Raw genomic sequence first — 26,107 nt, 5'->3', positions numbered from 1 at the left:
AGATAGCTTTGAAATCAATTGGCTGTTTTGATTTTGAAGAAAATGACATGTTCATCAATTCTATAATCAAAATTGTATATCAATGGTAAATTTTAGCAAAGCACGGCATTTAGTTGGCATTCATAGGCAATATGAACTACAACTGCACAGAGGCAGAGGGTTATTTTAACCAAGAGCTTAGTCCAAGGACAATAACTCTGGGCCATAATTCTTGATAGTGTTTTTAAGCATTAAATGTCTTTCAGTTGGCATACATAGCCAAAATGAATGCCAACTGGATAGAGGCAAATTCCATGAAGCGCACTGTTGGTTTTGCCTCTGTTCATTATTTCTGAATTATTTCGAAAAAAAGACAGATTCAGTAGGCCTATCAAAAGCAAAATTAGGCACTTCAAAAGCCTTTCCTTTCTGAAAGTGTTTTAGTTAAATGTCAATCAGATTCAATGTCCATTTCACTTTTAAAGCGACACGATAGTCAAAATCTTATTTTGAGTTTGTAAAGCTCATGAGGTCCATATATTTTGCGATCGGTTGCTACAAAATACAATACATGCATATACTGTAAAGCTTGCACAGCATATATTCATTATTTTGTATCCTGTTTTGTATTATTGACTTGCTATAAAAAAAGCTTGCTATTCGGCACTTTAATCTCTATTGTGTTGGATTAAAACAGGTAATTTCCCTCGGTGACAGTGGGCACTCTACCGCTCAACTTAAGGGAAATTCCCACAAACTAAAGCTAGTAAGACAAACTTCCCTCGGTGACAGTGGGCACTCTACCGCTCAACTTAAGGGAAATTCCCACAAACTAAAGCTAGTAAGACAAACTGTACACACGCTCCTTTTATATTTTGATGAATTTCACTTAAAAGAAATTTGACATAAAGCCAAAACAAACTGCACAATATTTTTTTTTAAATATTACAGGTTCAAAAGCAATGGAAGAAAAGATGGAAAAAACGGAATGCAGAAAGCCAATTAAAGTGTTCTCCAAAGACAGACAGGTGAAAAAGGGGATTGTTGCCAGTACATATGAAGAGTTTTCAAACTGTTGTAAGTACATAATAAAGATATTAATTGTCACTGCCACTATCCAACATAACATAGGATAATAGAAGTACAAAAATATTTTACGGTTATATGTACACAATACATATATACAGGGAATCTTAAGTCACTGTAATCAATAATTATTATCAGTATTCTATTTATTTATACTAGGATCTACAAAACAAAATAGTGTATTTTATTACAATCTTAAAGGAATAAGTGGAACTTAATGAGTTAAAACAAATCGTTCACTATAGTGTGATTACACAAAGTAAGCCATAAATCATGCTAGTGCTCCATTAAGAATATATTCTTTGCCAACTGCAAATTGTCTTGTAGGCAAAGAGAAGTTCTTGTTGGATTCAGCAAGGCTGAATTTTGTGTTGGAAGAAGATGGAACAGAGGTAGATAGCTGTTACTGGGAAACACTTGCTCCAAACACCAAAGTCATGCTGCTACAAGATGATGATGTATGGGAACCAGCTGCAGGTAATGGTCATATATCATGGATTAAGGACTATGTATATTATCTCATGAAGTAAACAAGTAATATACACATGGTTCAGCATGAAAACGTGTGTTGAAACTTCAATACTACAGTATAACTTATCTAAACTGGATGTGAACGGGAACAGTCGATTTGTTCGGTTTATACAGGTGTCCGGTTTATAGAGGATAGAACCTTATCACAATATATTCACATGGAAATCATCACAGAAGATTTTTCTTATTACAGCATACAGTATACAGGTTCCGGATTATGCAGGTTTTGGGTACTATAGTTTATTAAGAAATTTGCCGTGACCAAACAAATTAATCGGTATAAACAAGTTTCCGGTTTATACAGGGTTCGGTTTAGACAAGTTATACTGTATTAGTCTATTTGCAGAAAATATCCCAAAGGTTTTCGTTACAAACTTTGATCTAATAAGAAAACAAGAAATGGCTAACACAATGTTTTCTTGAGAGGAAAAATTAGTTTGGACACCTTTTATTATAGGAACAAAATCCTTTATGTATAAATCCAGTAGAATCGCAGGACATTATCAAAATTAATGTAGGGAATATAAAATCTGAAATTGAAAATGAAACAAACCATAGTCTGTATAGAAAAGCACTTTTCAGTTACTGACTTCTAGCTGGTCTGTGGTTTTCTGCATTTAAAATGTTCTGTTGTTTTTCTCTATTTAGGTACATCTGGAAGCTCCACAGACACATGTAAGTTGATGAAATATTTTTTGATAAAAAATATTTATCTCAGCACAATCGCTTTTGTAGGAAAAAACTGTTTATCTTTTAGTTTTCACTCCTTCTCATAATCTTGATATTCGCCTGGTATTATTTCATTTGTTTATCTTTCCTATATAGGACAGTGCCATAAATAGTGTGTGGCATTGTAGTGCTACAGTATCATGGCGGCATTAATTTGATTATGAAAGTATTGTTCATAATGCTGCCAAAAGTACAATATTCACATTTCTTGTAGGGGTAATTAACAGTGTATATATTTATCCTTTACCAAACATGACTCCGTATTTATCAATGGTTTGATTTGTACTTATGCGGTAATGATATATTTGAAAAACAGCATAGTAGCAGTTGTGTTACCGAACGTTTACTTGTAATTTATTGATGTAATCAGACATAAACTTTTTAATTTCAGCAACTACATCATCCAGGGTGATACAGCTTATGGAGAAGTTCAAGCAGAAAAAAGCAGCCAAACCATCACTGGTATGTAGGGGATTGACAGGTTCATGTATTCAGTTCATTTGGCTCAAAGATAACCCATATGAATTACTACTTCCTTTGTAGTTATTAAGAAATTTAGCCAAAAACAATGTTTTTAAGATATCAATTATATTTCAATATGAAGAGAAGAGAGGAGAATTTGGCATATAGTTTTGAATTGCCTTATGTACAACCCATCACATTTACACATAACCAGTTCATTTGTCAAATAAATAATGTGTTAAGTTTTTTAAAGAAATTAAAAGTGGAAAGGGAATATGTTACTATGCTTGCCATTTTAATACAACATTTAGCTAAAAAAAACTATTATTTTCACAGGGACAAAAGAAAAACAAGCAAACAGTCAATGTGATAGCTGGGTGGCAGCACTACAGTTACCGACATCAAAAATATCAAATAATGAAAAGCACCAAAAAACATTTTGATATAGGGCCTAGGCCCTTACTTTTTGAAAGAAATTCTACATATGAGGAAGTAATGGAAAAAATGAAAACCACCTTTTTCCCAAACGGAAAAAGTTTCCTTGGGAAAATAGAAAAAATGCAAAGCAGGTTAGGAAACGCAAAAGGGGACACCATTGAAGACAGTCCAGTATTTACGCTAGGCACCTTTGTTGACTCTTGCACAGCTCAGAAACCTAGGATCTATATCCTCACTAAAACTCAGGTACAGTATATACATGCATGTACTAGTTTGACAATTTACACTAACCCTGTCAAACTTTTAAGTATATTTTTGTCAATTTTCATATCATAATAAGCATTCTGAAATGATATTTCTATGTTGTTGTGAATTTGTGGGAATTTGTCCATATCAAAAGGTCAATCAGTATGACCTATAGCAATCTTCTCAAGTTTTTTCAAGTGTAATTTATCTTAAACTTAATGCTTGAAATGGCTGACATAGTTACAATCAACTGCAAGATCCAAAATCCAACATGAACCTGAAATCACTCTCATATTAAATATATATTTAAATGTTCATCTTGACGACTTAAGTTATTAGATGACCTTCCAGGCCCAAGGATCCCCTAGGGCCTGTTGTTGACAACATTCTAGATAAGCTTTTGGGAATTTAAAGTAACTGTTATTCATGCACATAGCAATTTTAATTATTAATAAGAATTAAAAAAAACAGGAGCAGGCAAATAAGTATTTTTCTTCTGTTACAAAAGTTACTTACTTCACACCATTACCACAATTGACAACTTTTAGTCGCTTGCTTTACTTCAAGATGAAAATATCGGAAATTACTTATCGCCTCCAGAACAAAGTCCATGACATTTTGCCCTACGATGTAATGAAGTACTGATTATTATGTGCAATTTAACATAACAATTTATATTAGTAAACACGGATTATTGTTCAAATGATGAGTATCATGTATGTTAGCTCTGTTGGTGGTGGAGCATCTTTAAGATTTAGATTGAATTGGTACATTTTCCAGATTTCAACATTTGATCCAGACACCAGCTCTGATTCTGACTTCTCACTACCAGATTTAGGATTTGAGTATACCGGTACTGCTTTCAACTCTGCTCAACACACAGTCTCCAACTCTGTGGCTACAGCAGCAGCTGGTGCCCCTTCTGATCAGTCTCTCCTTTCTCCTATTGTACAAGGACCAGTTCCATTAGAGACTTCTACCCCAATGGTATGTATGCATTTTGAGGTCACCTGAGATTATATGATCCCCATCCCCAAGGGTGCTCTAGGAGGGGTAAAATGGACTAAAATTTCAAAAATCTTCTTCTCCTCTCACAGATGTGGTAGAATCAAATACTCTTTTCATACATGTAGATAGAAAGGTGTTAAGGTCCTTTACACAAATTGTGAATTATATGACCCTGGGGTCTCACATTTTCCCCTGGGGAGGGGATAAAGTTTACTATTGGTAATATAGAAAAAAAAAACATTTATGAGCATTATTTGCTCAATTTTCATAGGAATGGAGTCAAACGTGGTCAGAATTATTTGCCTCAAATATAGCATTTTAACATATCCATATCAGTCATCGCTGAACACCAGGGACCAGAGAAGTGGGGCCAAACGTGGTCAAAATGACTAAAATTTCAAAAACCCTTCTTCTGAATTCACAGATTTGATGGAACCAAATACTCTTCATAGATTAAAAAGTCAAATTTATAAAATCACCGACTGACTTAAAGTGCCTGACTGGCCAATATATAGTGTTTGTAATGTCTTTGTTTCATTCTGAATAATTCATTTTATTTTTGCCACTTTTGATATACCAATAAATTTCCTGCATATACTATACATTATTCATCAGAAAATACAGTGAGAATATTGTTATTGATATGTAGAAAGAACAACATACATCTTTGTACTAATACTGAAAATATTTGGATGGAAACATTGAATGGTTACATTAACATTGAATATGTTGGAGTGATGAATTAATTAAAACTAGCTTTCACCCTCTTAATCTTTTGCATGACTCTCAAAATCAATACAAGAAATGTTACAGGTAGAATATTTCTGTTCAATTTGTAAGATTATAGCATTTGAAGATGTTTAAAAAATACTTTGAAATTCTTATTCAGACATTTGCCACATCATCAGCCGCATCATCAGGGACAAATGATTTCAGAGATGCTGGCACACCAACAGTAAGTATTTTTGCTAGGGGAAAAAGGAGCATATTATAACATTTGTAACAGATAGGGGAGAGTTTCTAGTTTAAGTTATACTGGAATTGACCAGTCTGTCTGTCTGTCTGTCTGTCGTCCTCAAACCTTGTCTAAACAACTTATTACTACATTGTACATCAATTTTAAGGAAACTGCTACAAAATATTGAAGACCATTGGTGTCAATGTACAAATAGGCTTTTTTGTTTAGGTTGTTACATGATGTATGGTAACAATGTTACTATACAGGTTTTGTAAAATAGTAAAAAAACTTAATAGTCATTGAATTAATATTTCTTCAATAGCAATAAGATGCTTATTATTATCCTCCGCGAAACTTGTTTCCAGGGGATATCAAATTTGGCTCCATCCGTCCAAGATTCTTTTCCTGGCTATAACTCAATACACGTTCAACGTAGCTCCTTGAAACTTTCTGTATAAATCAGCAAAGTGCCCTAATTTTGCCTTTTGCTATTACGGGTCATTATTGGAATTTTATTTGCTACCATGGAAACTTGGTTGAAAATACCAAATTACTGTTTCTGTTTGTCACCTGCTGTTATTTTTTTCTGTTTTACAATACTCACAAATATTTAAAGTTATACTTTAATAACTCTTACTTTGAGCTTGATATATACAACATGTATTGGGGTTTTCATACCAACTTCAGGGCACGGGGGATTATGCCATGCTTTGCGGCTACTTGTTTGACATATCAAATGGTCAAAAGATAGTACCTGATAACTATGGAAACAAGATGCAGCTAAAGACTTCTGATTGGTCAAAATCTTAATATTGTACCATCTATCTAAAAATGATACAAAATACAGTCATTAAGTTTTCAAAACAGCCAATACCTTTTGGTAACCGAACATTACTATTTGGTTGCCATGCAATTCCATTTGGTTACCATACGATACCACTTGTTAGCTCACCTGGTCCGAAGGACCGAAGTGAGCTTATGGGATACCACAGCGTTCGGCATCCGGCGTCTGTCAACAATCGGATTTCAACAAGATTTGACTGGTAGCATCCTTATGGGCTACTAACTGAAAATTGTACAAATGATGGGGATGACCACCCGGGGGCCTGAAGGGTGGAGTCAAAAGGGGTCAATTTGGCTATTTCCATATAAATGACTTCTTCTCTGAAACCAAGCATGGGATAGCCCTCTTGGCCTCTTGTTTGCCATACAGTACAATTTGGTTGCCATGTAATACCATTTGGTATCCATGATAAATTAAGCAATACAGTTTTATTTAATAATAATGAGTACTGCAATCGTCGGTTTATTAAGAAAAAATAACTATTTTGAGAAGACTTCAGTTAACTGTTAGTGCTTCGAAAAAGAGTTGAATTAATATTTTTATAAAGTACCAATCCTGTTTTATTTGTAGGTGAGTCTTCGGGTTCCAGATAGCACATGTTGCATATGCTATGAAAGGCAGAAAAACGCGTTTTTTATACCTTGTGGTCACACAGCTTGTATGGTTTGTGGTGTGCAGCTTCAATCATCCAGAAGAAGCTGCCATCAATGTAGAGGAAACATACAAATGGTAAAATCAATATTCGAGTAGAAAAGAAACCACATCAGTGTCTTCAGGTGACTGTTAAGGCCTTTGGCCTCTTGTTAACATGTACATGTCTTTGTCCCTGATATGTTTTAGGCATGTGAAATTATTTCTCTTCATTAGTCATGCATTTAGATCATTATTGTGATTTATACAAAAGATTTATATGTGTTATCCTCTCAAATTGAAGTGTTTTTTAATTAGAATTTTAGCCCATTATTATCAAATGGTGGACTATTCAAATCGCCTTTAGTCTCGTCTATGCTTCAGTATGTTCCTACCTCCATTTGTCATTTAACAATTCTTGTAACTACTACTTATCAGAAAGTACTGTATGGCTCTTTTTCAAATAACATAGGTTTCCCTTGAGCTCTAGATGTGCATAATGTATTTTGGGGCCAAAGCATCAACAAGATGGTCAACAAGTCTGTCTTTCCATCCGTAAACATTTCTTGTTACCGCTATTTCTCAGAAAAGGCTAAAGGGGATCCTTCTCAAATTACATATGTAAGTTACCCTATAGCTATGGCCCTAGTTGTGCATATTGTGTTTCGGGACCAATCGGTGAACAAGATGGCCGCCAGGCAGCCATCATGGATTTTGAAAGTTAAAGTTTGTTACCGCTATTTCTCAAAAAGTACAGAAGAGATCTCTCTCAAATTTCACATGCAGGTTTGCCTAGGGCCATAGTTGTGCATATTGCATTTTCGAACCGATCTGTCAACAAGATGGCTAATATGTGGCCATCTTGGATTTTCATAATTGAAGCTTGCTACTGTAAAACATCTCAGAAAGTACTAAAAGATGTAGATTACTCTTTGGTGGGTGCCAAGATCCCTCTGGGATCTCTTGTTAAAATATTGTTATCACTTTTTCTCAGAAAATACTGAAAGGACCTTTATTAATCTAGGATTTTGATAGTTGCAGATTTTTTTTTTTTTCTTCTTTGTAATATGCAAAACAGATCTCTAAAATTTAAAAAATTTGTAGGGTCCTCAAGGGTCCTAAAATATTCATTTTTATTTTGGAACATTTAAATGGAAGCACAATATATTGTAGACAGTGATCATATTGGAATGTCTAGTTGCTTAACAGACTTCATGTAGAGTATCCCTATGTGCACTGTCCTTATCTAACTTTATAAGCAAAACCCAAACCCTATGTGCATTCCACATTTCGAGGGAAAAGCTAGGGAAAAAAATGGAAAAGCAGGGAATTTTGATGGACATGAATAATTCTAGGGGGGGGGGGGGGGTTGCAAGATCCCTCTGGGATGTCTTTTTAGCCCACCATCATCAGATGGTGGGCTATTCAAATCGCTTTTCGTCTGTGGTCCGTCCGTCCGTCCGTCCGTTAACATTTTTTTCCTATTTCGAAAGCTGAAGGATTTTCAAATTTCATATGTAGGTTCCTCTAGGGCCCTAGTTGTGCATATTGCATTTTGGGACCGATCGGATAACAAGATGGCCGCCACGCAGCCATCTTGGATTTTGACAATTGAAGTTTGTTACCGCTATTTCTCAGAAAGTACTGAAGGGATCTCTCTCAAATTTCATATGTAGATTCCCCTAGGGCCCAAGTTGTGCATATTGCATTTTGGGACCGATCGGTCAACAAGATGGCCGATAGGTAGCCATCTTGGATTGTGATAGTTAAAGATTGTTACCGCTTCTTCTCAGAAAGTACTGAAGGGATCTCTTTCAAATTTCATATGTAGGTTCCCCTAGGTCCCTTGTTGTGCATATTGCATTTTGGGACGGATCGGTCAAAAGATGGCTGCTAGGCAGCCATCTTAGATTTTGACAATTGATGTTTGTTACCTCTATTACTCAGAAAGTACTGAAGGGATCTCTTTCAAATTTCATTTGTAGGTTCCCCTAGCCTATGGGAGGGACCAAAAGGGGGTAAAATTAACTAAAATTTCAAAAATATTCTTCTCCACTCACAGATGTGATGGAATTAAATACTCTTCATAGATAGAAAGGTCCTTAGGTCCTTTATAAAAATTGTGAATTATATGACCCTGGGGTCTCGGGTTTCCCCCAGGGGAGGGGGTTAAGTTTACTATAGTTGATATAGGGAAAACACATCTTTGAGTATTATTTGCTCATTTGTAATAGGAAATGAGTCAAATATTGTCAGAATTATCAGTATGAGATGGCCATTGAATCCTATTAACCAATTTTCCATAACTGACCCCCAGGGGCCTTAGGGGCGGGGTCAAAAGGGGTCAAATAGGCTATAACTTCAAAAATCTTCTTCTGAAATTCAGGAAATGGAAGAATCACATACTCTTCATAGATGGAAAGGTCTTGAGGTCCTTTACAAAAACTGTGAATGATATGACCGTGGGGTCTCACTTTCCCCCTGGGAAGGGGATCAAGTTTACTATAGTTTATAGAGGAAAAATACATTTATCAGCATTTTTTGCTCAATTTTCATAGGAAATGAGTCAAACTTGTTTAGAATTATTAGCCTGAGATAACATTTTAATATCATATCTATATTGGTCCTGGTCAACCCCCTCGGGCAGAGGGACGGTGCCAAAAGAGGCAAATAGGCTAAAACTTCAAAAATCTTCTGAAATTCTGGAACTGGTAGAATCAAATACTCTGCATAGATGGAAAGGTCTTAAAGTCCTTTACAAAAATTGTGAATTTCATGGCCTTGGGGTCCCATGTTTCCCTCTGGGGAGGGGGTCAAGTTTACTTTAGTTTATATAGGAAAAACACAGTTATGAACATTATTTGCCTATTTTTCATAGGAAATTAGTCAAACTGGGTTAGAATTATTAGTCTGAGATAGCATTTTAACATCATATCCATATTGGTCCTGGCCACCCCAGGGGCCAGAGGGGTGGGGCCAAAAGGGGTCAAAATGGATAACATTTCAAAAATCTTTCTTCTGAATTCACAGATGTGATGGAACCAAATAATCTTCATAGATTAAAAAGTCAAATTTATAAAATCACTGACTGACTTCAAGGGCCTGATGGGCAAATATATAGCGTTTATATGCATGTCTTTGTTTCATTCTGTATCTGAACACAGGTGGCCGTTAAGGCCCATGGACCTCTTGTTATTTTTAACCCTTAAAGGGATGTTTTTAAAAATTGTACGATGATCCATGATCTGTATTTTATAAACCGTCCTTAAAACTTTTTAGTAAGTGCGATGTATCTTCAGATCAATTTTTCTAAAATTTCATGTTAAAAGGTTTCGTTTCATCAAATTTTATTGATTGGCAGCCATTTTTTCCTTTTTGACCGTTGAAGATAATTGTGATGCTGTTTCACATAGCTTAGTGATATTAAAGAGAGATTCCAAAACAGGATGAATGATTGCTGAGAGGCCTTTTATGAATGTAGCTTGAAAGTTCCTATTACTACAGTATTTCTCAAATAATGAGGCTAATATTACTCAAAACCATATATGTTTTTGCATGGTTCCAAATTATCATTAGAAGTGTATGTTCAATTTTAGGACTACACAATCAGAAAACAAGTCATAATTACAGCCAGTAATTTTGAATATTGACACATTAAGATTTTTATTGCCATTATCCAGTTCTTGATAAATACTTAATCAATAGGTGTAAAGAAATAGATGAAAGATGATCAAGTTAATCATTTGATAAAGAATTATTCTGGTTTTTTTTTTTACTTTGTATGTTAGTAAAACAGTGGATTCCACCTTTATTAGTTTTGTTGTGATTATTACATTTTGCTTTAAGAATCACAATACTTTCCTCATGGACAAATTTTGTCTGTTTAGGATTAAGATAATGTTGTGTATTGCCATATTTTTATTTATTTATTTTTAAAGTGAATACATAAAGGTATATGAAAAGTCTTTAATTTTACAAGCTTCAGGACATTAAATTATTATTTTTAAGTGTATTTTATTTTAACCGATGATCCTTCTATCTCATGTAGTACATTATGTAATGTCATTGTTTGATAGATATTGAATTATCGACTAGTACAGTAGATCAGTTTTCTTCAAACTTTGTATTGTTTTCTGATCAATACTAACTATAATCTGATATTGCACTATGCTCTTATTGTAATCATTTTTGTACAAAATGCTCAAGGAATCCCAAACATTGAATTCTCAGGGGTAGCTACAGAACTCACTGGTAAAAGAATCCCTATTCAAATAGGTTTTGATTCCATATAAGATAAGTATATGGCCAGTAGTAGACATTGATTGGGACCATGAGTTTCATTTATCAACAAAGAAAGCCCAGGTATTATTTGTACCTACACAAATTTAGGGTCAAAAAGTGTAGTTTTGTATACATGGACAGGGCATTTATCTTGCTTAGCATCAAAACATGCATTATTTTACAGTTGAATTTCATAATACATGTATATATAATTTATATTTTAAAAACATCTCTGAGGTACTAAGAATTGAAACCTCCCAAGATATTTGGTAAAGCTTGCATATATTGACGTAAAACATTTTAAACACAATTTGGGAGGGGAAGGTTGTATAATTTGATATCTTAATTTTATGATGTATAGTCATGAAGTAAAAGTCATTTTTATGGATTGTCAATCAACGTTACTGAAATTAGATGAGCAAAAAGTTGATTTCTTGTGATTTTTTCACACTAGTTTCACATCCAGATGCATCATGTGAATTTTATTTGAAAACTTAGCATGGAATTAATGTTTAATTGTTTAAGGCTTTTTTATTAGCAAATGGAAGTCACTAAAGTAAATGTGTGCTAATTGAAAGGTTTGCTTTTACCACTGACTTTAGTAAACACCCCCCCCCCCTTTTTTTTAGTCTTTTTAGTTTTTGTACATATATGGTATACAAGACAGTAAAAAGTTATGTACATTTTAATATTTTTTTACCAGTTATACACATGTGTATCAGCATTTTCATTTGATGATGTTATAGTTTTCTAAAGCATGATATATCAACAGATAAACCATAACTTCTACCTTGTGATTTTTTCTGAAGAAGAAATTTGTATGCAATCCAGATCTAGATCTTAGAATAAGAAATTTAAATTGTCATGTATTCTAATTACATCAACACCTTGTGCATGGTAGAAAAACATGACTGGGGGTTATACAAGCTGGTGTTTACAAAACTGTGTTTCTACCTTAGTGGTCTTTTCTTCATATTCAGTTAACTGTGATAAGAATTTTGATAATATCAAATTTTGTTATGATGTGTTTAGCCTTGTAATCCCTTGTACTAATCAATGCCTAAACAAAGTTACTAAAATATGTATTTGTTACTTGATCTGTTGTGCATATATTCTGTGGAGATGCATATTACCCGGTACAGTGCATTGCCTTTTTCATTTGTAAATACAAAATGTAATTTGATTTTATTAGTAGTGCAATATCGATAATTTGATACTACACCAAGTTTATCATCAGTTTCTTTATTCCTTGAAATAGAATGGTATAATATCATTTCTATGGGATACATATCATCTCAAAATATACAAATATGATTATAATTACCAGTTTGTTTGATAATTTAGTTTAAATATGACAGTGTCATGTATTTTAATACACTCGTGTATTTTCATAATCTAACCTTTTTTACTGGTAGTACATCAATTAAAGTTTCTTATCTTTTGCAAAAGGTTGCATCACCAATATATAAGCATCTTTTATCTTTTTTCAATGCCACAGAAACCAATTAATGTTTGATTCATGCAGGTTTTTTTATGTTTTTTTTTTTCATTTCAATGTAAAATGACTTGAATGTACTGTGACAATTAAAGATGTAAACGTACAGCAATATACGTGTTTTGTTTTATCATATGCAAACTTAATTTATTAATATGACTTCATACTTCTTTTCAATCACAATAAAATAGTTAGTTGTAGATAACATGTCCATATCAGCTTTCAAGTTCATTTATGGAATTACTGTATTTCATAATATATTCACTATAAAATCCAGTTGAAGTGACAATTAAGTGAGACTAATTATATTACTTAATATATAACCACGAAGCAAAACTATGGCATAAATGTATATTGATCGACACTCCTTATGAAACGAATGACAATAAATATTGACAAAATCCACGACAAGTATTTTAATTGACATCGTTGAAATTCCAAATAATAAAGCAGTACGATTAAGAAGGTACTTATGAATACTCGCTGTACCCACACCCGAGCCAATGTCATACGTACTGTACAACCACTGAGGAGTTGATGAAATTGTTTTTTGACACAGGAGCCTGCACCTAATTAAGGTAAACTATAGCAAGCCAACATGACATTTATTCAAAGAACAATGTCGATCCTTAATTTCACTGCATATAAGAAATCTTATATAGTATATGAGATATCTAATATAATATATGAGATATCTCGTATGTTTTTTCAATTAATCCTATATAAGATATATATCTCATATAATATATATAATATCTTTTATCTTATAATTGAAATCTCGTTGCTGTATAAAATATATTATTAAGGAACGAGATTTCAACAAAGGCCCAGAAATGAAGTATCCCTATCCGGAAGTCATAGAGAGCTGTAAAGTATACTACTACTCGTTCAGCCAGACTCTTGTTGGCTTTGCATGCTACGCCAGTATCAAGCGTTTGGTTGAACTAGACAAAAGTATGCATGATATACCACGTGACTTAATTTAGGGCACATTAGAAACAAAATGGCGGCATATGTAATGATTGTACACGGGTGGGAAATTACATATCATGACAGAACATTAAACATTAATTATCAGAACAAATTGTATTAAATTTAATCTAAATATGCACGAAAATTGAATTTGGACACTTGATAAGGAAATGACATGTAAATAACGGCATCAAATGGAGCTGTCGCCTAGCAGTTTGAAATCAACGGTACATGTAGCTGACGTCTCACTCACATACAGTATATTTTATAACTTACCAGGGTGCATTTTCCAAAAATCAATAACAAATAAGAAACACAAAACATAACAGTTTATCTTAGTTCCGTTATCGAGCAAGTATTACCGACAATGACCTTTAAATACCCGGACATTGGTATTCTCTGCCTATAAGTGTCATCGCCATGATGGGAAAATGTGCCCAAAATTTTTCGCGGTCACATGACGAAATCAATGTTTTCTACCTCCTACACAAAAGAGTTCCTTGTATCCCGGAATCGGCTAGTTGTCAATTCGAACATGGCGACAATACATATATTGGCTATAATGGTGACTATCTATGCATGCATACTTTTGTCTAGTTCAACCAAACGCTTGATACTGGCGTAGCATGCGAAGCCAACAACAGTCTGGCTTATACTTTACAGCTCTCTATGACTTCCGGGTAGGGAGACTTCATTTCTAGTGTTGAAATCTCGTTCCTTTTATAAGATATCTTAATATGAATTTAAGGCAAAGCCTCAGAAGAGCGCAGCTACATATAAAAGATTATAACATGATAACTTTATGTTGTCTATATTTTTCTACAAGATTAGCAATAAAATATTTCACTGACATGAACATACTATCGATAGTTAGAAAGAATTCAAAATAATCCAAATGGAATAGTTCAATATATACTTCAATCTTGTTTTTATCAGATGCAGAGAAAACTTGGCAACATGCCATGATAAATACGCGCAACTCTGTGCCGTCATTTTTGGCATCAGTTTTTGTGACGCCACTGCTAACGGTGCCGTGCGCTTGAGAACATACACAGTATATATTGGACCAGTACATTTTTTTACGTTGTGTATGTCTAAATTAAAACTTACGGTAATTTTAAAGTGTTTACTGATAACGCATTTACTCTAGTACAGAAATTTCAAATCTCGTCGTGCTGATAACGAGAATTAAAACATGGCTGCCTACATGGAGGCGCGAGACTTTTCCCGCGGGACACAATTTCTTGAAGCCAAGGGGTACTGGAATGTATTGGAATCTATATGCTCACACACGTGTTATGGTTAGTAGAGCTTCGCTCTGCGCGGCCGAACTGCGCTCTTATAAAGCAACGAGATTTCAATTATATAAGATATCTTATATTTCAATCAAGATGTCTTATATATATGCAGTGAAATTAAGGATAGACTTTGCTCTTTGAATAAATGTTATGTTGGCTTGCCATATATTCATCTTCCTTGTAAACCGGATGACTTCACTGTCTCTGGGTTGAAACTCATCAGCCATTTATTCTCCCACTCCTGCAGTTTGTACAGGTCTTGTTAATGTTGTGCAGAGTCATCACGGTTTGTGATTGTTCTGTACACCAGTCTTCCACGAACAGACGAGAAGTGGACGTTAGACATAAAGGTAGGTCGTTGATGAAGAGGACAGTTCCTTGTAGACTTTTGGTCCTCGAGAACTACCTTCTGGGTTCTGTCAGACGGGAAGCTTCTGATCCAGTTGAGCGTGTTCCCTTGGATTCCATAGTATTGGAGTTTGCACAGAAGCCTTTGATGTGGGACTTTGTCAAAAGTCTTCAAGAAGTCAAGAAGTACTGCGTCGACTTGGTCGCCATTGTCGAGACTCCTAGCAATGTCGTTTATGGTCAGGATCAACTGACTCTCACAGGAATCCGTGTTGGTAAAAAATGATGACTTTATCGTATACCGTTTTAATGATTAAAAAACAACCAAACAATGCAAGGTAAATGACTGAATGCACGTATTTCTAATAATATTGATTATATGAAGCGAGTGACGTCACCGATTCCAGAGTATGATGTCACATGGGAGGACTGTTACATAAATGGGTAAAATTCCGCCAAAAATTACGTAAAGGTACCAGACAGATCGGACGAGATAGACAATTCTACCCCATAGGACAGAGATTCCGGTGGGGAAAAGATTTCTCTGTCCTACCCAGGGCAAGACAGTCTGCACGCATAAAACGTATTCGCGTGATAAACCGGAAGTTGTAAAACGTCATTTGCAAATAACATTTAACTTGTGCAGTCCAATTGGTCAAGAATCTAAATCATTTTAAAATATTCAGTGATACAAATATTAACTAATGTTGTATGAAAACCAGTTAAGATAAGTCTTTTTCCGGCTAAACATTAACGAAATACAATTAATTTTCTCTTTGTTTCTGGCTTTCTGATTGGCCTATTAATTTTTTTCATTCCACGATGAAAAAAAGAATCGATAATGGCGCGGAATCCCGATGTTATCGTGACGTCACAATAGAAACATTGGCGATGCGTATTGATTTGGAAAAATAATCCGTTGGAAAAAATCAATGGAATCGTAAGTGGAAACGTATTTCATTTCATATAGTACATTGGAAAATTAATTATAAGCATTGAAGTCGCTATTTTTTAATTTCATCGGGGTATGAAAGAAATTTTGTTTGCAAACTTTTGTGAGAATTCGCTACGCGGATTCACACAGTTTGCAAACAAAATTTTGTTTGCAAACTAGCGGATTCACACAGTTTGCAAACAAAATTTCTTTCATACCCCGATAAAATTAAAAAATAGTGACTTCAATGCTTAAATATATATATATGAAGGTAGGTGGAATTTCGATTGCGATGATCATTAGGTCAAAATTCAGCGCGCGCGTGAAGCGCGAGCTCGAGTTCGAATGTGATATTGATTGTCCAATAGGACTGCACAAGTTACCTAATTGTCATTTGTATATGACGTTTTACAACTTCCGGTTTATCACGTGAATAAGAATCATACCGCTCGGGTTGAGATTACACTTTCTCCCATACTTCACAGGGATATCCCGTGGTTGCTAGGGAAAAGATATCTCTATCTTACACAGGGGGGTGTAAGACAGCTCACACGCGCTAGATAATAACGTGACGTCATCAATACATGCGGCGTAACTTCGGCGCGCATTGTAGATGACGTCATCAATTTTGACGCATAACGACGTTCCTGCGATAATGGCGCGATGAAAAAACTGGAAACCAAGTGGAATTTCATCATTTTTTCTAATAAGTATGGGAGATAAAGAATCTTACATGGGTCAAGCCTCGGGTTGACCGGCCAAAATCTTTCACTCGGGTTGAGATATCCCTGTCCACTTCACAGACCCATGTAAGATTCTATTATTCTTTTACCCCAAACAGGGACATCCACAGTTTTACCGGTGTGAGATTTTTCTATCTCACCCTAGGGTAAAGACAAGCTACACGAGATCTTTGCACGTGCTCAATAATTGTATGACGTCACGACAACAGTATCATGACGGGATAAGATTCTTAAGCTGTCAAACACTCGGCAAAGCCTCTTAAGAATCTTACCCCTCGGGTTGAGATTCTCCTGTCTCACCCCAAAGGGGGTGAAAGATTCTATTAGTCCACAGGTGTTCGTTTCTAATATAAGTATAAGTATAATACTGGGTCAAGGTCTATAACTCGGCCGGCCATATAACACTACCCAATTTCAGAAAAAGTATGATTATTATCCAACCGTATAGGATATAATAATAAAAATACTCTCAATCGACAGCCAGATAATTTATCTTTAATTTGGTATATGATACAATATATATCATGCCGTATAAATGTCACTAGGTATCCAGAAACATCGGAAAACAGCCAGATTTCAACTGGTCGGACACTGTGGTGTCCTCCGATAAACACGCTAGGGCTCTAATGGGTAGTTCAAAAACCACTGCATGTCAACACTTCAGCTTCATAGGAATTAAAGTTTGGTAAAAAACAAACTTACCGGTATGTTAGTGTTTATCTATGTACCATCCATTTGCGCAATACAGCCTTTTGAAATTTCCGATTGAAAAAATGTGTGTCTCTAGCCGTCATGTTGATATGTGTGTAGTACATTTGTTTTCTCGGCGTTGATTGGTCAATTAATTTTCGAGAGCCAATCAACGCCGACAAAACAAATCTACTGCACACATACTTACATGGCGGCTAGAGACATAATTTTTTTCAATCGGAAATTTCAAAGGGCTACGTTAGGCAAATGGATGGTATTTATCCAGGGATTTACTAACCGGTAAGTTTGTTTTCTACCAAACTTTCATTCTTATGACGCTGAAGTGTTGACATGCAATGGTTTTTGAGCTACCCATTAGAGCCCTGGCGTGTTCATCGGAGGACACCACAGTGTCCGACCAGTTGAAATCTGGCTGTTTTCCGATGTTTTTGGATACCTAGTGACATTTATACGGCATGATATATATATTGTATCATATACCAAAATAAAGATAAATTATCTGGCTGTCGATTGAGAGTATTCCTATTATTATATCCTATACGGTTGGTTAATAATCATACTTTTTCTGAAATTGGATAGTGTTATATGGCCGGCCGAGTTATAGACCTTGACCCAGTATTATACTTATACTATTATATTAGAAACGAACACCTGTGATTAGTCTTACCCAAAAGGGTCACTACCTTTCCGGAGCAAAACATAAACATTAATAACATAAGAAAATATTTACCGATGGCTTAAGATGAGGTTACAGCACCAAATATATGCAAGATTTCCTGCGTTAATATATGATTACAGCGGAGAGTCATTTCGCTGTTTTGCCGTCTGGCGCAGTGATTGTCAACTAACGTTGCGGTATTTAGGACGATGACGGGAAACATAAGACGAGCCGCGTTATGAAAATTAACATTTTATTTATTTTAATCAAATTGATAAGAAGATGATTATTCGTGTAGTATTAACGGTAAGTTAAAAAACTTTTGCGACTTTACAAAATTATGATCTCATTTTACATTCCCAATTAAAAAAATCAAAAACCGTTTTGGAAAAATAGAGGGCCTTTAAAGGGAAAATTCAGTACATTAAAATTTGCTCATATATCTGTAACAAACCAATTCTAATTGAAGTCAGATTAGTTAGTTTTATTTTGATATTCTAGAAAAGCCCATTGTGCTGCAATGTGTGTGAAATGCTCAAACTCGGTTGCTGTCCGCCATTGCACAGTGGTCGGACGCCTACACAATATGCCGAACCCTGGCCCTTGTCAGTGGAGTAAAGCAACTTTTGTCTGGATCTTCTGAAATCGCTCTAAGAGTTGTGTATTTACCGTATTAGGTGCAGGCTCCGGTCTAAAATAACAATTTCATCAACTCCTCGGTGCCGTGGTTATGCGCATTGCAGTTTTTTTTAACTTGTGTGACATTGGCTCGGATGTGGGTACAGCGTACATATTGTACACTCCTTCAACATTTGGAATTTCAACGGTATCAATTTAAAATACTTTACAATGTCATGGATTTTGTCAATATTTTTGTTATATCTTTCATAAGGAATGTAGAACCATATACATTTATGTTATATTTTGGTTCGTGGTTATGTATCAGCATTTAATTGTCCCTAAAGTTAAAATACTACCAATACTGATTCTTATTCGTCTCTACCTTCCTATTATAGTCACATCCTATTAGCCTAGTTTCCGCTTATATTTCCCTGTTCATCAGGACATAAATTGGTCAATAATTGGCCAATTCTGCTCATCAAGCAATCAGATAAATTATTTCTCTTTAAGGTAAGATATACGTCACTGATATATAGAACCACTTTATTTAAAACAATTCATTGATTAAATGATATGTCCATTCATACTCTTGATATACTATATATACACTACTGTTGGCTAGACATTCGTGTCAGTTCCTTGTGATATACAGTAGCATGAAACATTCATAAATGGACTGGTCGTTAGATGCTTTACACAATTTGTTAACCCTTTAACAATTTTTTTTTGCTTCGCCTCGCCCGATACAAGTTTATTCTATACCCAATTATGGCAAGCCAATTGAACATGTATTGAAGAAGCAATGTCTTTCCCGTATTTAATCGAATTATATAAGATATCTTATACAGTATATATATATCTCATAACAAATATTAAATATGATATCTTATATATGTATATAAGATATCATATAGTATTTAAGATATCTTATTTAATTTTCTATATAAGATATCTTATATCGTATATAAGATATCTTATTAAATATAAGTTGAAATCTCGTTGCTATATAAGATATCTTATATAGAATGAGATTTCGTAGCATTTAAACCCAAAAACTAATTTCTCCCTTGAGCATCATTCGGAGCACTTCGGGACACATTTTAGAATCGTTCGCAATGACAGAGATGACACTGAAAGGGAGATCAACCGCTGTTTGGTTTCATTCAACGGTGTATTGAAAACACAGAAGCAGTTAATTCCCATCACTCTAGTTGTCAATATTCGTACATGGCTACAATAAATATACATGCATACTTTTGTCTAGTTCAACGAAACGCTTGATACTGGCATAGCATGCAAAGCCAACAAGAGTCTGGCTGAACTAGTAGTAGTATACTTTATAGCTCTCTATGACTTCCGGGTATGGAGACTTCATTTCTGGGCCTTTGTTGAAATCTCGTTCCTTTATAAGATATCTTATAAAGCAACGAGATTTCAATAAGATATCTTATATATTGTATAAGATATCTTATATAGATAACTTAAATGAGATATCTTATATACGATATAAGATATCTTATATAGAATTAATTAAAAAAAACATGAGATATCTCATATATTATATATCTTATATAGTATATAAGATATATTATATGAGATATCTCATATACTATTTAAGATATCTTAAATTTCAATCAAGATATCTTATATATATGCAGTGAAATTAAGGATCGACTTTGCTTTTTGAATAAATGTCATGATGGCCGTTGGTCTGCCATACCCAATATTTTTCAGTATTAGGTCACTTACAAACTGTGTAACTAATAATCTTGTATATACAAGTTATTATTTGGTATGTTCAAGATAGTATCTTTTACGTACAACTTAATATCTGGTAGTTTGTTTGTTTGTTTGTTTGTTTGATTAATTAACGTCCTATTAACAGCTATGGTCATGTAAGGACGGCCTCCCATGTATGCAGTGTTTTGCGTGTATGTTGTGCGAGGTGCGTGTTTTGGGAGACTGCGGTATATTAATATTGTGTCTTCTTGTATAGTGGAACTCTTGTCCTTTTTATAGTGCTATATCACTGAACCATCTGCCGAAGACTCCAAGCAACACACCCCACCCGGTCACATTATACTGACAATGGGCGAACCATTCGTCCCAATCCCGTTATGCTGAGCACTAAGCAGGAGCAGAAACTACCACTTTTATAGACTTTGGTGTGTCTCGGCCAGGGGACAGAAACCAGATCCTTCCTCACAGGGGCGAGCGCCCAACTAAAGGCCAAAAGTGAGGTGGTGTCAAGGGAGACGTTAGGGAAATAAAGTAATTTAGGAAGAAAGAAAAGATTAGATCCTAACTTTAGTCGCCTCTTACGATCATGCAATAGGGGTAGCAGGTACAATTCTAACGCCCTACCTGCAGGGCAAGTATCTGGTAGTGCAAGTATCTTGTATGTACTGATTAGTATTTTGTACGTACAAGATAAATAGAATTATATAGTGTCCCTAGGCCTAATACACCGTCGTAGTAATAAGACTTAATCGAAGTTTATCTGAATGGTAATTGTAAGAAAATCTTTCACCGAAAAAGAAATTGAAAATATTTTAGGTGGGTCCCACTTAAATACACCGACTTTCCGATGTCCGCTTTCTTCTTACTTCTTTGGCGACCAGTTTAAATGACTGTATGTGCTTCTAAATAATAATTTCTTATGTAAAAGTGGTATTGTTGTAACCGCGGATTCGCTGACGCCACTGAAGTGTGCGGACGCGGTCATGTGGCGTGCGTGAATGCCGTCTCCAATTCTTATGTTATCGTGAATAAAACTCATTGTATATTCTGTACATATATTTGATGTTTACTGTTCTTATAATTGTATGCATATACCCTTGTAAACAGTATACTTACTGTTTACAAAGATATCAACATCTTGGAATTTAACTTTTTTCGCAGTTATACATATATATTCACATTTGCTTGCCACTTCTACTACATAAACTACATCATAACAAAGTGAAGTATATGACGGTATAACTGACACCCAAAACGTGACCATTATGACGTCACTAATGTTGACGTGGTGACGTCAACTGATCATCGTCAAAATGGATGTTCCATCTTGTGGATTAAATCGTCGTTGATAAACGGTTTTCCGGGTCTAGCTTAAACCATGTTAATTAATGCAGAGACCCTAAAATTAGTTGATAATGTAAATATAAACATTAAACTATCTTCCTATGGCATATATGGTCTATATAGATGCCAGAACTTTGCAGACAATCATCTCATAATGCGCTAGCGCGCATTATGAAGATTGTCTGCAAAGCTCTGGCATCTATATAGACCATGGATGCCATAGGAAGATAGTTTAATGCTTCAACATTTGCCTTCGCTTGTCAGTTGTCACACTTACAATACACAAACCAAGCAGAAGTGAATTATATGATGATATAACTGACATCCAAAACGTGACTTTGTTGACGTGGAGACGACATTCGCTAACTGTCCAAATGGCTGCTCCATCTTGTGCATGAAATCATTATTGATAAACAGGTTTCTTGGTCTAACCTCAACACGTTTTAAGCAGATACCCCCAAAATGAGTAAATAATTTAAAATTAAGTATTAAACTATCTTTTAACCAACATTGCCTGCAATTTACATAGACCATGGACTTCATAAAAAGAATATATTGTGACTTTAAAATCAATTTTCATTAACACACATATGAACTATGTCGTCATAGCTACATGTGACATCATAATAGTATTATCATAAGTTGTCATATTACATGAGCCCTAATTATGTGAAAAAGATTTAACTAAATGACAGTTAATATCGCTATGTCTTCAGCTTTAAACACACAAAAACACATTTAAAACAGCATTAATCAATTTATTAAGAAATCAAATTATTAAAAGATTAAAATAAAATCTTGTAATTGTTAATTATTCAAAATTCAGCAAACCAAGCAAGCAGTTACGTTATGCATCACGGATAATGGATATCAGTTTCTGATAGTAAGATTTTCCGCCTAACTTTATTTGCTTTGAATAATGCGATAATTATCTATTTATAGACACTTTAACGATGCGCGTGAGTTAAATCATTAAACATCTGTATCAAAGCAACGAAAAGCTCATCAGCATCCTCTATTGTTTTGATGCAAGGCATTTGGTCTCTTGTCATTCCAGTTGTCAATTCAACAATTTGCAAAAACTCATCTGTGCAACCTCGAGGCGGACATTCTGAAGTGAATTCACTTGCGACTTCGTCTATGGTTTCCAAAGTACACGGGAGTGGATGAGAGCGGTCATAAGTTTCATATATTTCAGGTTGATAGTATAGTACGTCTGGGATACCATGAGGTATATTAAGGTGTCGCTGGCTTCTAATTCGGTGAGAGTTCCAATTCAGGACGAATATATCCAATTGCTCTTGAATGATAGGTAAAAAACAAAAACGGATGCATTCACTATGAAGAGGATTTGCTGTATCGAACATACCGCTATCTCTCATGACTCGAAATTTGTTTCTCCAAAAGTCAGTAAATGTAAAGCGCAAAGTGCCCCATAAACGTTCGATTCGTTGATTGCCACTTGATCTGCCTGTAATGTAACTCCGTATGCCTGCCATCTCATCACCGTGATGCATTCTTAAACTGACCTGTAAGTCTTTCACTAAAACATTCTCAGTGCCAGCATCTCCTCTTACTAGGTGCGGAACCCTTCCCAACGTGACGATGAACTTTAGATACAAATTTGCAATAAGCTTTGGATTGTTGTTCGAAAGCCCAGCTTTTAACCATACTATTTTTCTTGAAAATCCATCTATAGCTCCATGAATCGCTATTCCAAATGGTTTAAGCTTATCGTATCCATCAATATGTATGAGATAATTAGGACCTTTACTACAGTATAATCTGCGTCGTAAACAACGTCTTGATCTCCGATTCACTCCTTCTGCGTCAATGATACTTAAACATGTCCTCACGGTATTCTGAGTTGCACGTATCCCATGTACAACATTCAGTAACCTCCACATTGCTTTGTAGCCTAGATTACAGAAGCCCTCTCGGTGCAGATTAATAATTGTTTGTATTATCTCTTGCAATGGTCTCTCACATGCGTGTCTCCTTAATCCAAGTCTTAACTTGATTCGTTTCACTGTTGACGTGCTGATGACAACTCCATGAACAAGCATAAGAAACCCGCATATTTCCCGTGAATTATACATAAGTCCAAAGTAGTACCTGACAAGGTCATCATTGGGTGCATTATCTCCTGGGTGTGGAAGAACGGCCTCTGATAGCACAAAACAACTCAGCAATATCAGGAACTGAAAACAAAGATATATATTATTTTCAACACTTAAATAGATAGGTATAACCTCAGAGTGCAAGCAGAAATAAACCTTTTTGCAATGTGGCGTACAAACATCAATTACCCATTACATATCCTTATCCAGTATTTATTTAAAAACAATATATACACTTCTCCAGAGAGAGCTTTCAATTCAAGTGATGAAACGTCAGTCATGGCGTCAGGTTATAATATAGATCTAAGTATTTAAAGGTCAAATATTTCGAAAATGGTATGAATTCTGTTATTATAAATAGCAATTGTAGTATTAAGTTCAATATTGTTTCACCGTCAACTATATTATTTCAAAACAGATTACAATAAAGAATTGTAGACAGAAAATGACATTTTAAACTAAATTGGTATAACTGTAAGGGGAATGCGGCATACATATGCATACAACAGCAATAATATTCCTGATAGATAATAAATATTGATTATAGAAATTTTACATACGGTTCCACATTTATTTGATTGTATCCACTTTGAGGAGGTTAAGTTTAACATACCTTATGTAAGCCCATCTTTGTTCACCTTGTCATTCTTCCGCTATTGATGATTGACCACCAAGGAAGCTACCGGGCAATTACACAATGAGGCGATTACAGGATCGACTTCATGGTTTTTTCCAAGGCAAATCGATTTGCTCATGTCGACATGGTGTTATAATTTGTAAAATGGACGACTTGAGTAAGTCGTATTCATATCTTTACCGGTACATATCGACTTAACAGCAAGTCGCCCGTTGTGTATCTATTAAATGTCGAGTTCGGTAACATCGACAAAATGTGGGTTTTAGTGACCAAGTCGTATAAAAACATGTCGCTAAATCCTCAAGGATCACGTCATGTCGCGTATTTAAAGTCATTTAGACTACGATATATCACAACAAAAGAAGGCCCAAATACGTTTCCATAACTATCTTTGAATATTATGGTGGCTGATTACGGCCATCTCGTGTTGTTGTGTTGTCGCCTTGTCGTGTTGTCGCCTTGTCGAGTTGTCGCGGTCTCAAACTGCGACAACCCGAGATTAAACAGTTAAAATGTCGACTTGTCGCGTTTTCGAACCGCGACAAGTCGACAACACGACAAGACGACAAGTCGACAACACGACAAGTCGACATTTCAAACACGCTAATTAGCGCGTACAGAATATCGTGTTGTCGCGGTAAAATGTCGACTTGTCGTGTTGTCGAGTTGTCGACTTGTCGTGTTGTCGCCTTGTCGTGTTGTCGACTTGTCGTGTTGTCGAGTTGTCGACTTGTCGCCTTCCTGTACACATGCGCAAACAATGGATAACACTCGCCATATTGGATTGCTAATGAAAATAATTGTGTGCATGTGTTTGTACCTAGATGAAGAAATTTGATAGCAATTTCTTTACCGAGAGTTGTCAAAGTATTTTTCTCTGAACTATGAATTTCAATAATTTGTTTATTATAAGATAATCGTGTAATAATGGTCTAGTCACGCCGTCTGATTAGTACGCAGTAATCGTCATCTGTTAATTTTAAGGTCACTTGAACCGCTAAGGCCTAATAGTTCGAAGGCCCGTTAATCCGAAAATTAGAAAATATTGCAATTTTATGGTGGCATATTTCTGCTATCGATTTGCCGACTTACGACTTAATAATGTCGACATCGTTAAGGCATTAAGTCGAAATCATATCGGAATATGTCGACATAAACAGAAGAATATGTCGACTTACCACATGTACATGCCCACATAATGAATCCAAGATATTTATGTAGACAGTCGGTAACTCGGCGATTAATGTGTTTATGCTCGGGTGTGACACCGACTTGTCAGTTATTGATGTCGACA

General features: G+C 35.2%; 3 protein-coding genes across 3 annotated transcripts; 2 read left to right on the top strand and 1 right to left on the bottom strand.

Annotated features, from left to right (window-relative positions):
- The first annotated feature begins 725 nt into the window (after positions 1–725).
- LOC138310121 (lipid transferase CIDEC-like) lies at positions 726–2,868 on the top strand. Its single transcript, XM_069251253.1, has 4 exons — positions 726–1,056; positions 1,393–1,542; positions 2,245–2,271; positions 2,717–2,868. Exons 1-4 carry the CDS (start codon positions 942–944, stop codon positions 2,866–2,868), a joined length of 444 nt encoding a protein of 147 aa, XP_069107354.1. The 5' UTR covers positions 726–941.
- Positions 2,869–3,130: 262 nt separating this feature from the next.
- LOC138311014 (uncharacterized) lies at positions 3,131–8,270 on the top strand. Its single transcript, XM_069252442.1, has 4 exons — positions 3,131–3,471; positions 4,252–4,458; positions 5,369–5,434; positions 6,852–8,270. Exons 1-4 carry the CDS (start codon positions 3,205–3,207, stop codon positions 7,029–7,031), a joined length of 720 nt encoding a protein of 239 aa, XP_069108543.1. The 5' UTR covers positions 3,131–3,204; the 3' UTR covers positions 7,032–8,270.
- Positions 8,271–22,868: 14,598 nt separating this feature from the next.
- Positions 22,869–24,341, bottom strand: LOC138311061 (uncharacterized; the record flags this gene model as incomplete). The annotated part of the gene is made up of 1 exon (XM_069252490.1): positions 22,869–24,341. A coding segment is annotated over one exon (1,338 nt), but the record flags the coding sequence as incomplete, so codon positions are not given.
- Positions 24,342–26,107: the final 1,766 nt, after the last annotated feature.

The sequence above is a fragment of the Argopecten irradians genome, chromosome 16, assembly GCF_041381155.1.
Source record: "Argopecten irradians isolate NY chromosome 16, Ai_NY, whole genome shotgun sequence".
NCBI lineage: Eukaryota > Metazoa > Mollusca > Bivalvia > Pectinida > Pectinidae > Argopecten > Argopecten irradians.
The sequence above is the reverse complement of the archived record's forward strand: the minus strand, read 5'-3'. Positions and strand labels throughout refer to the sequence as shown.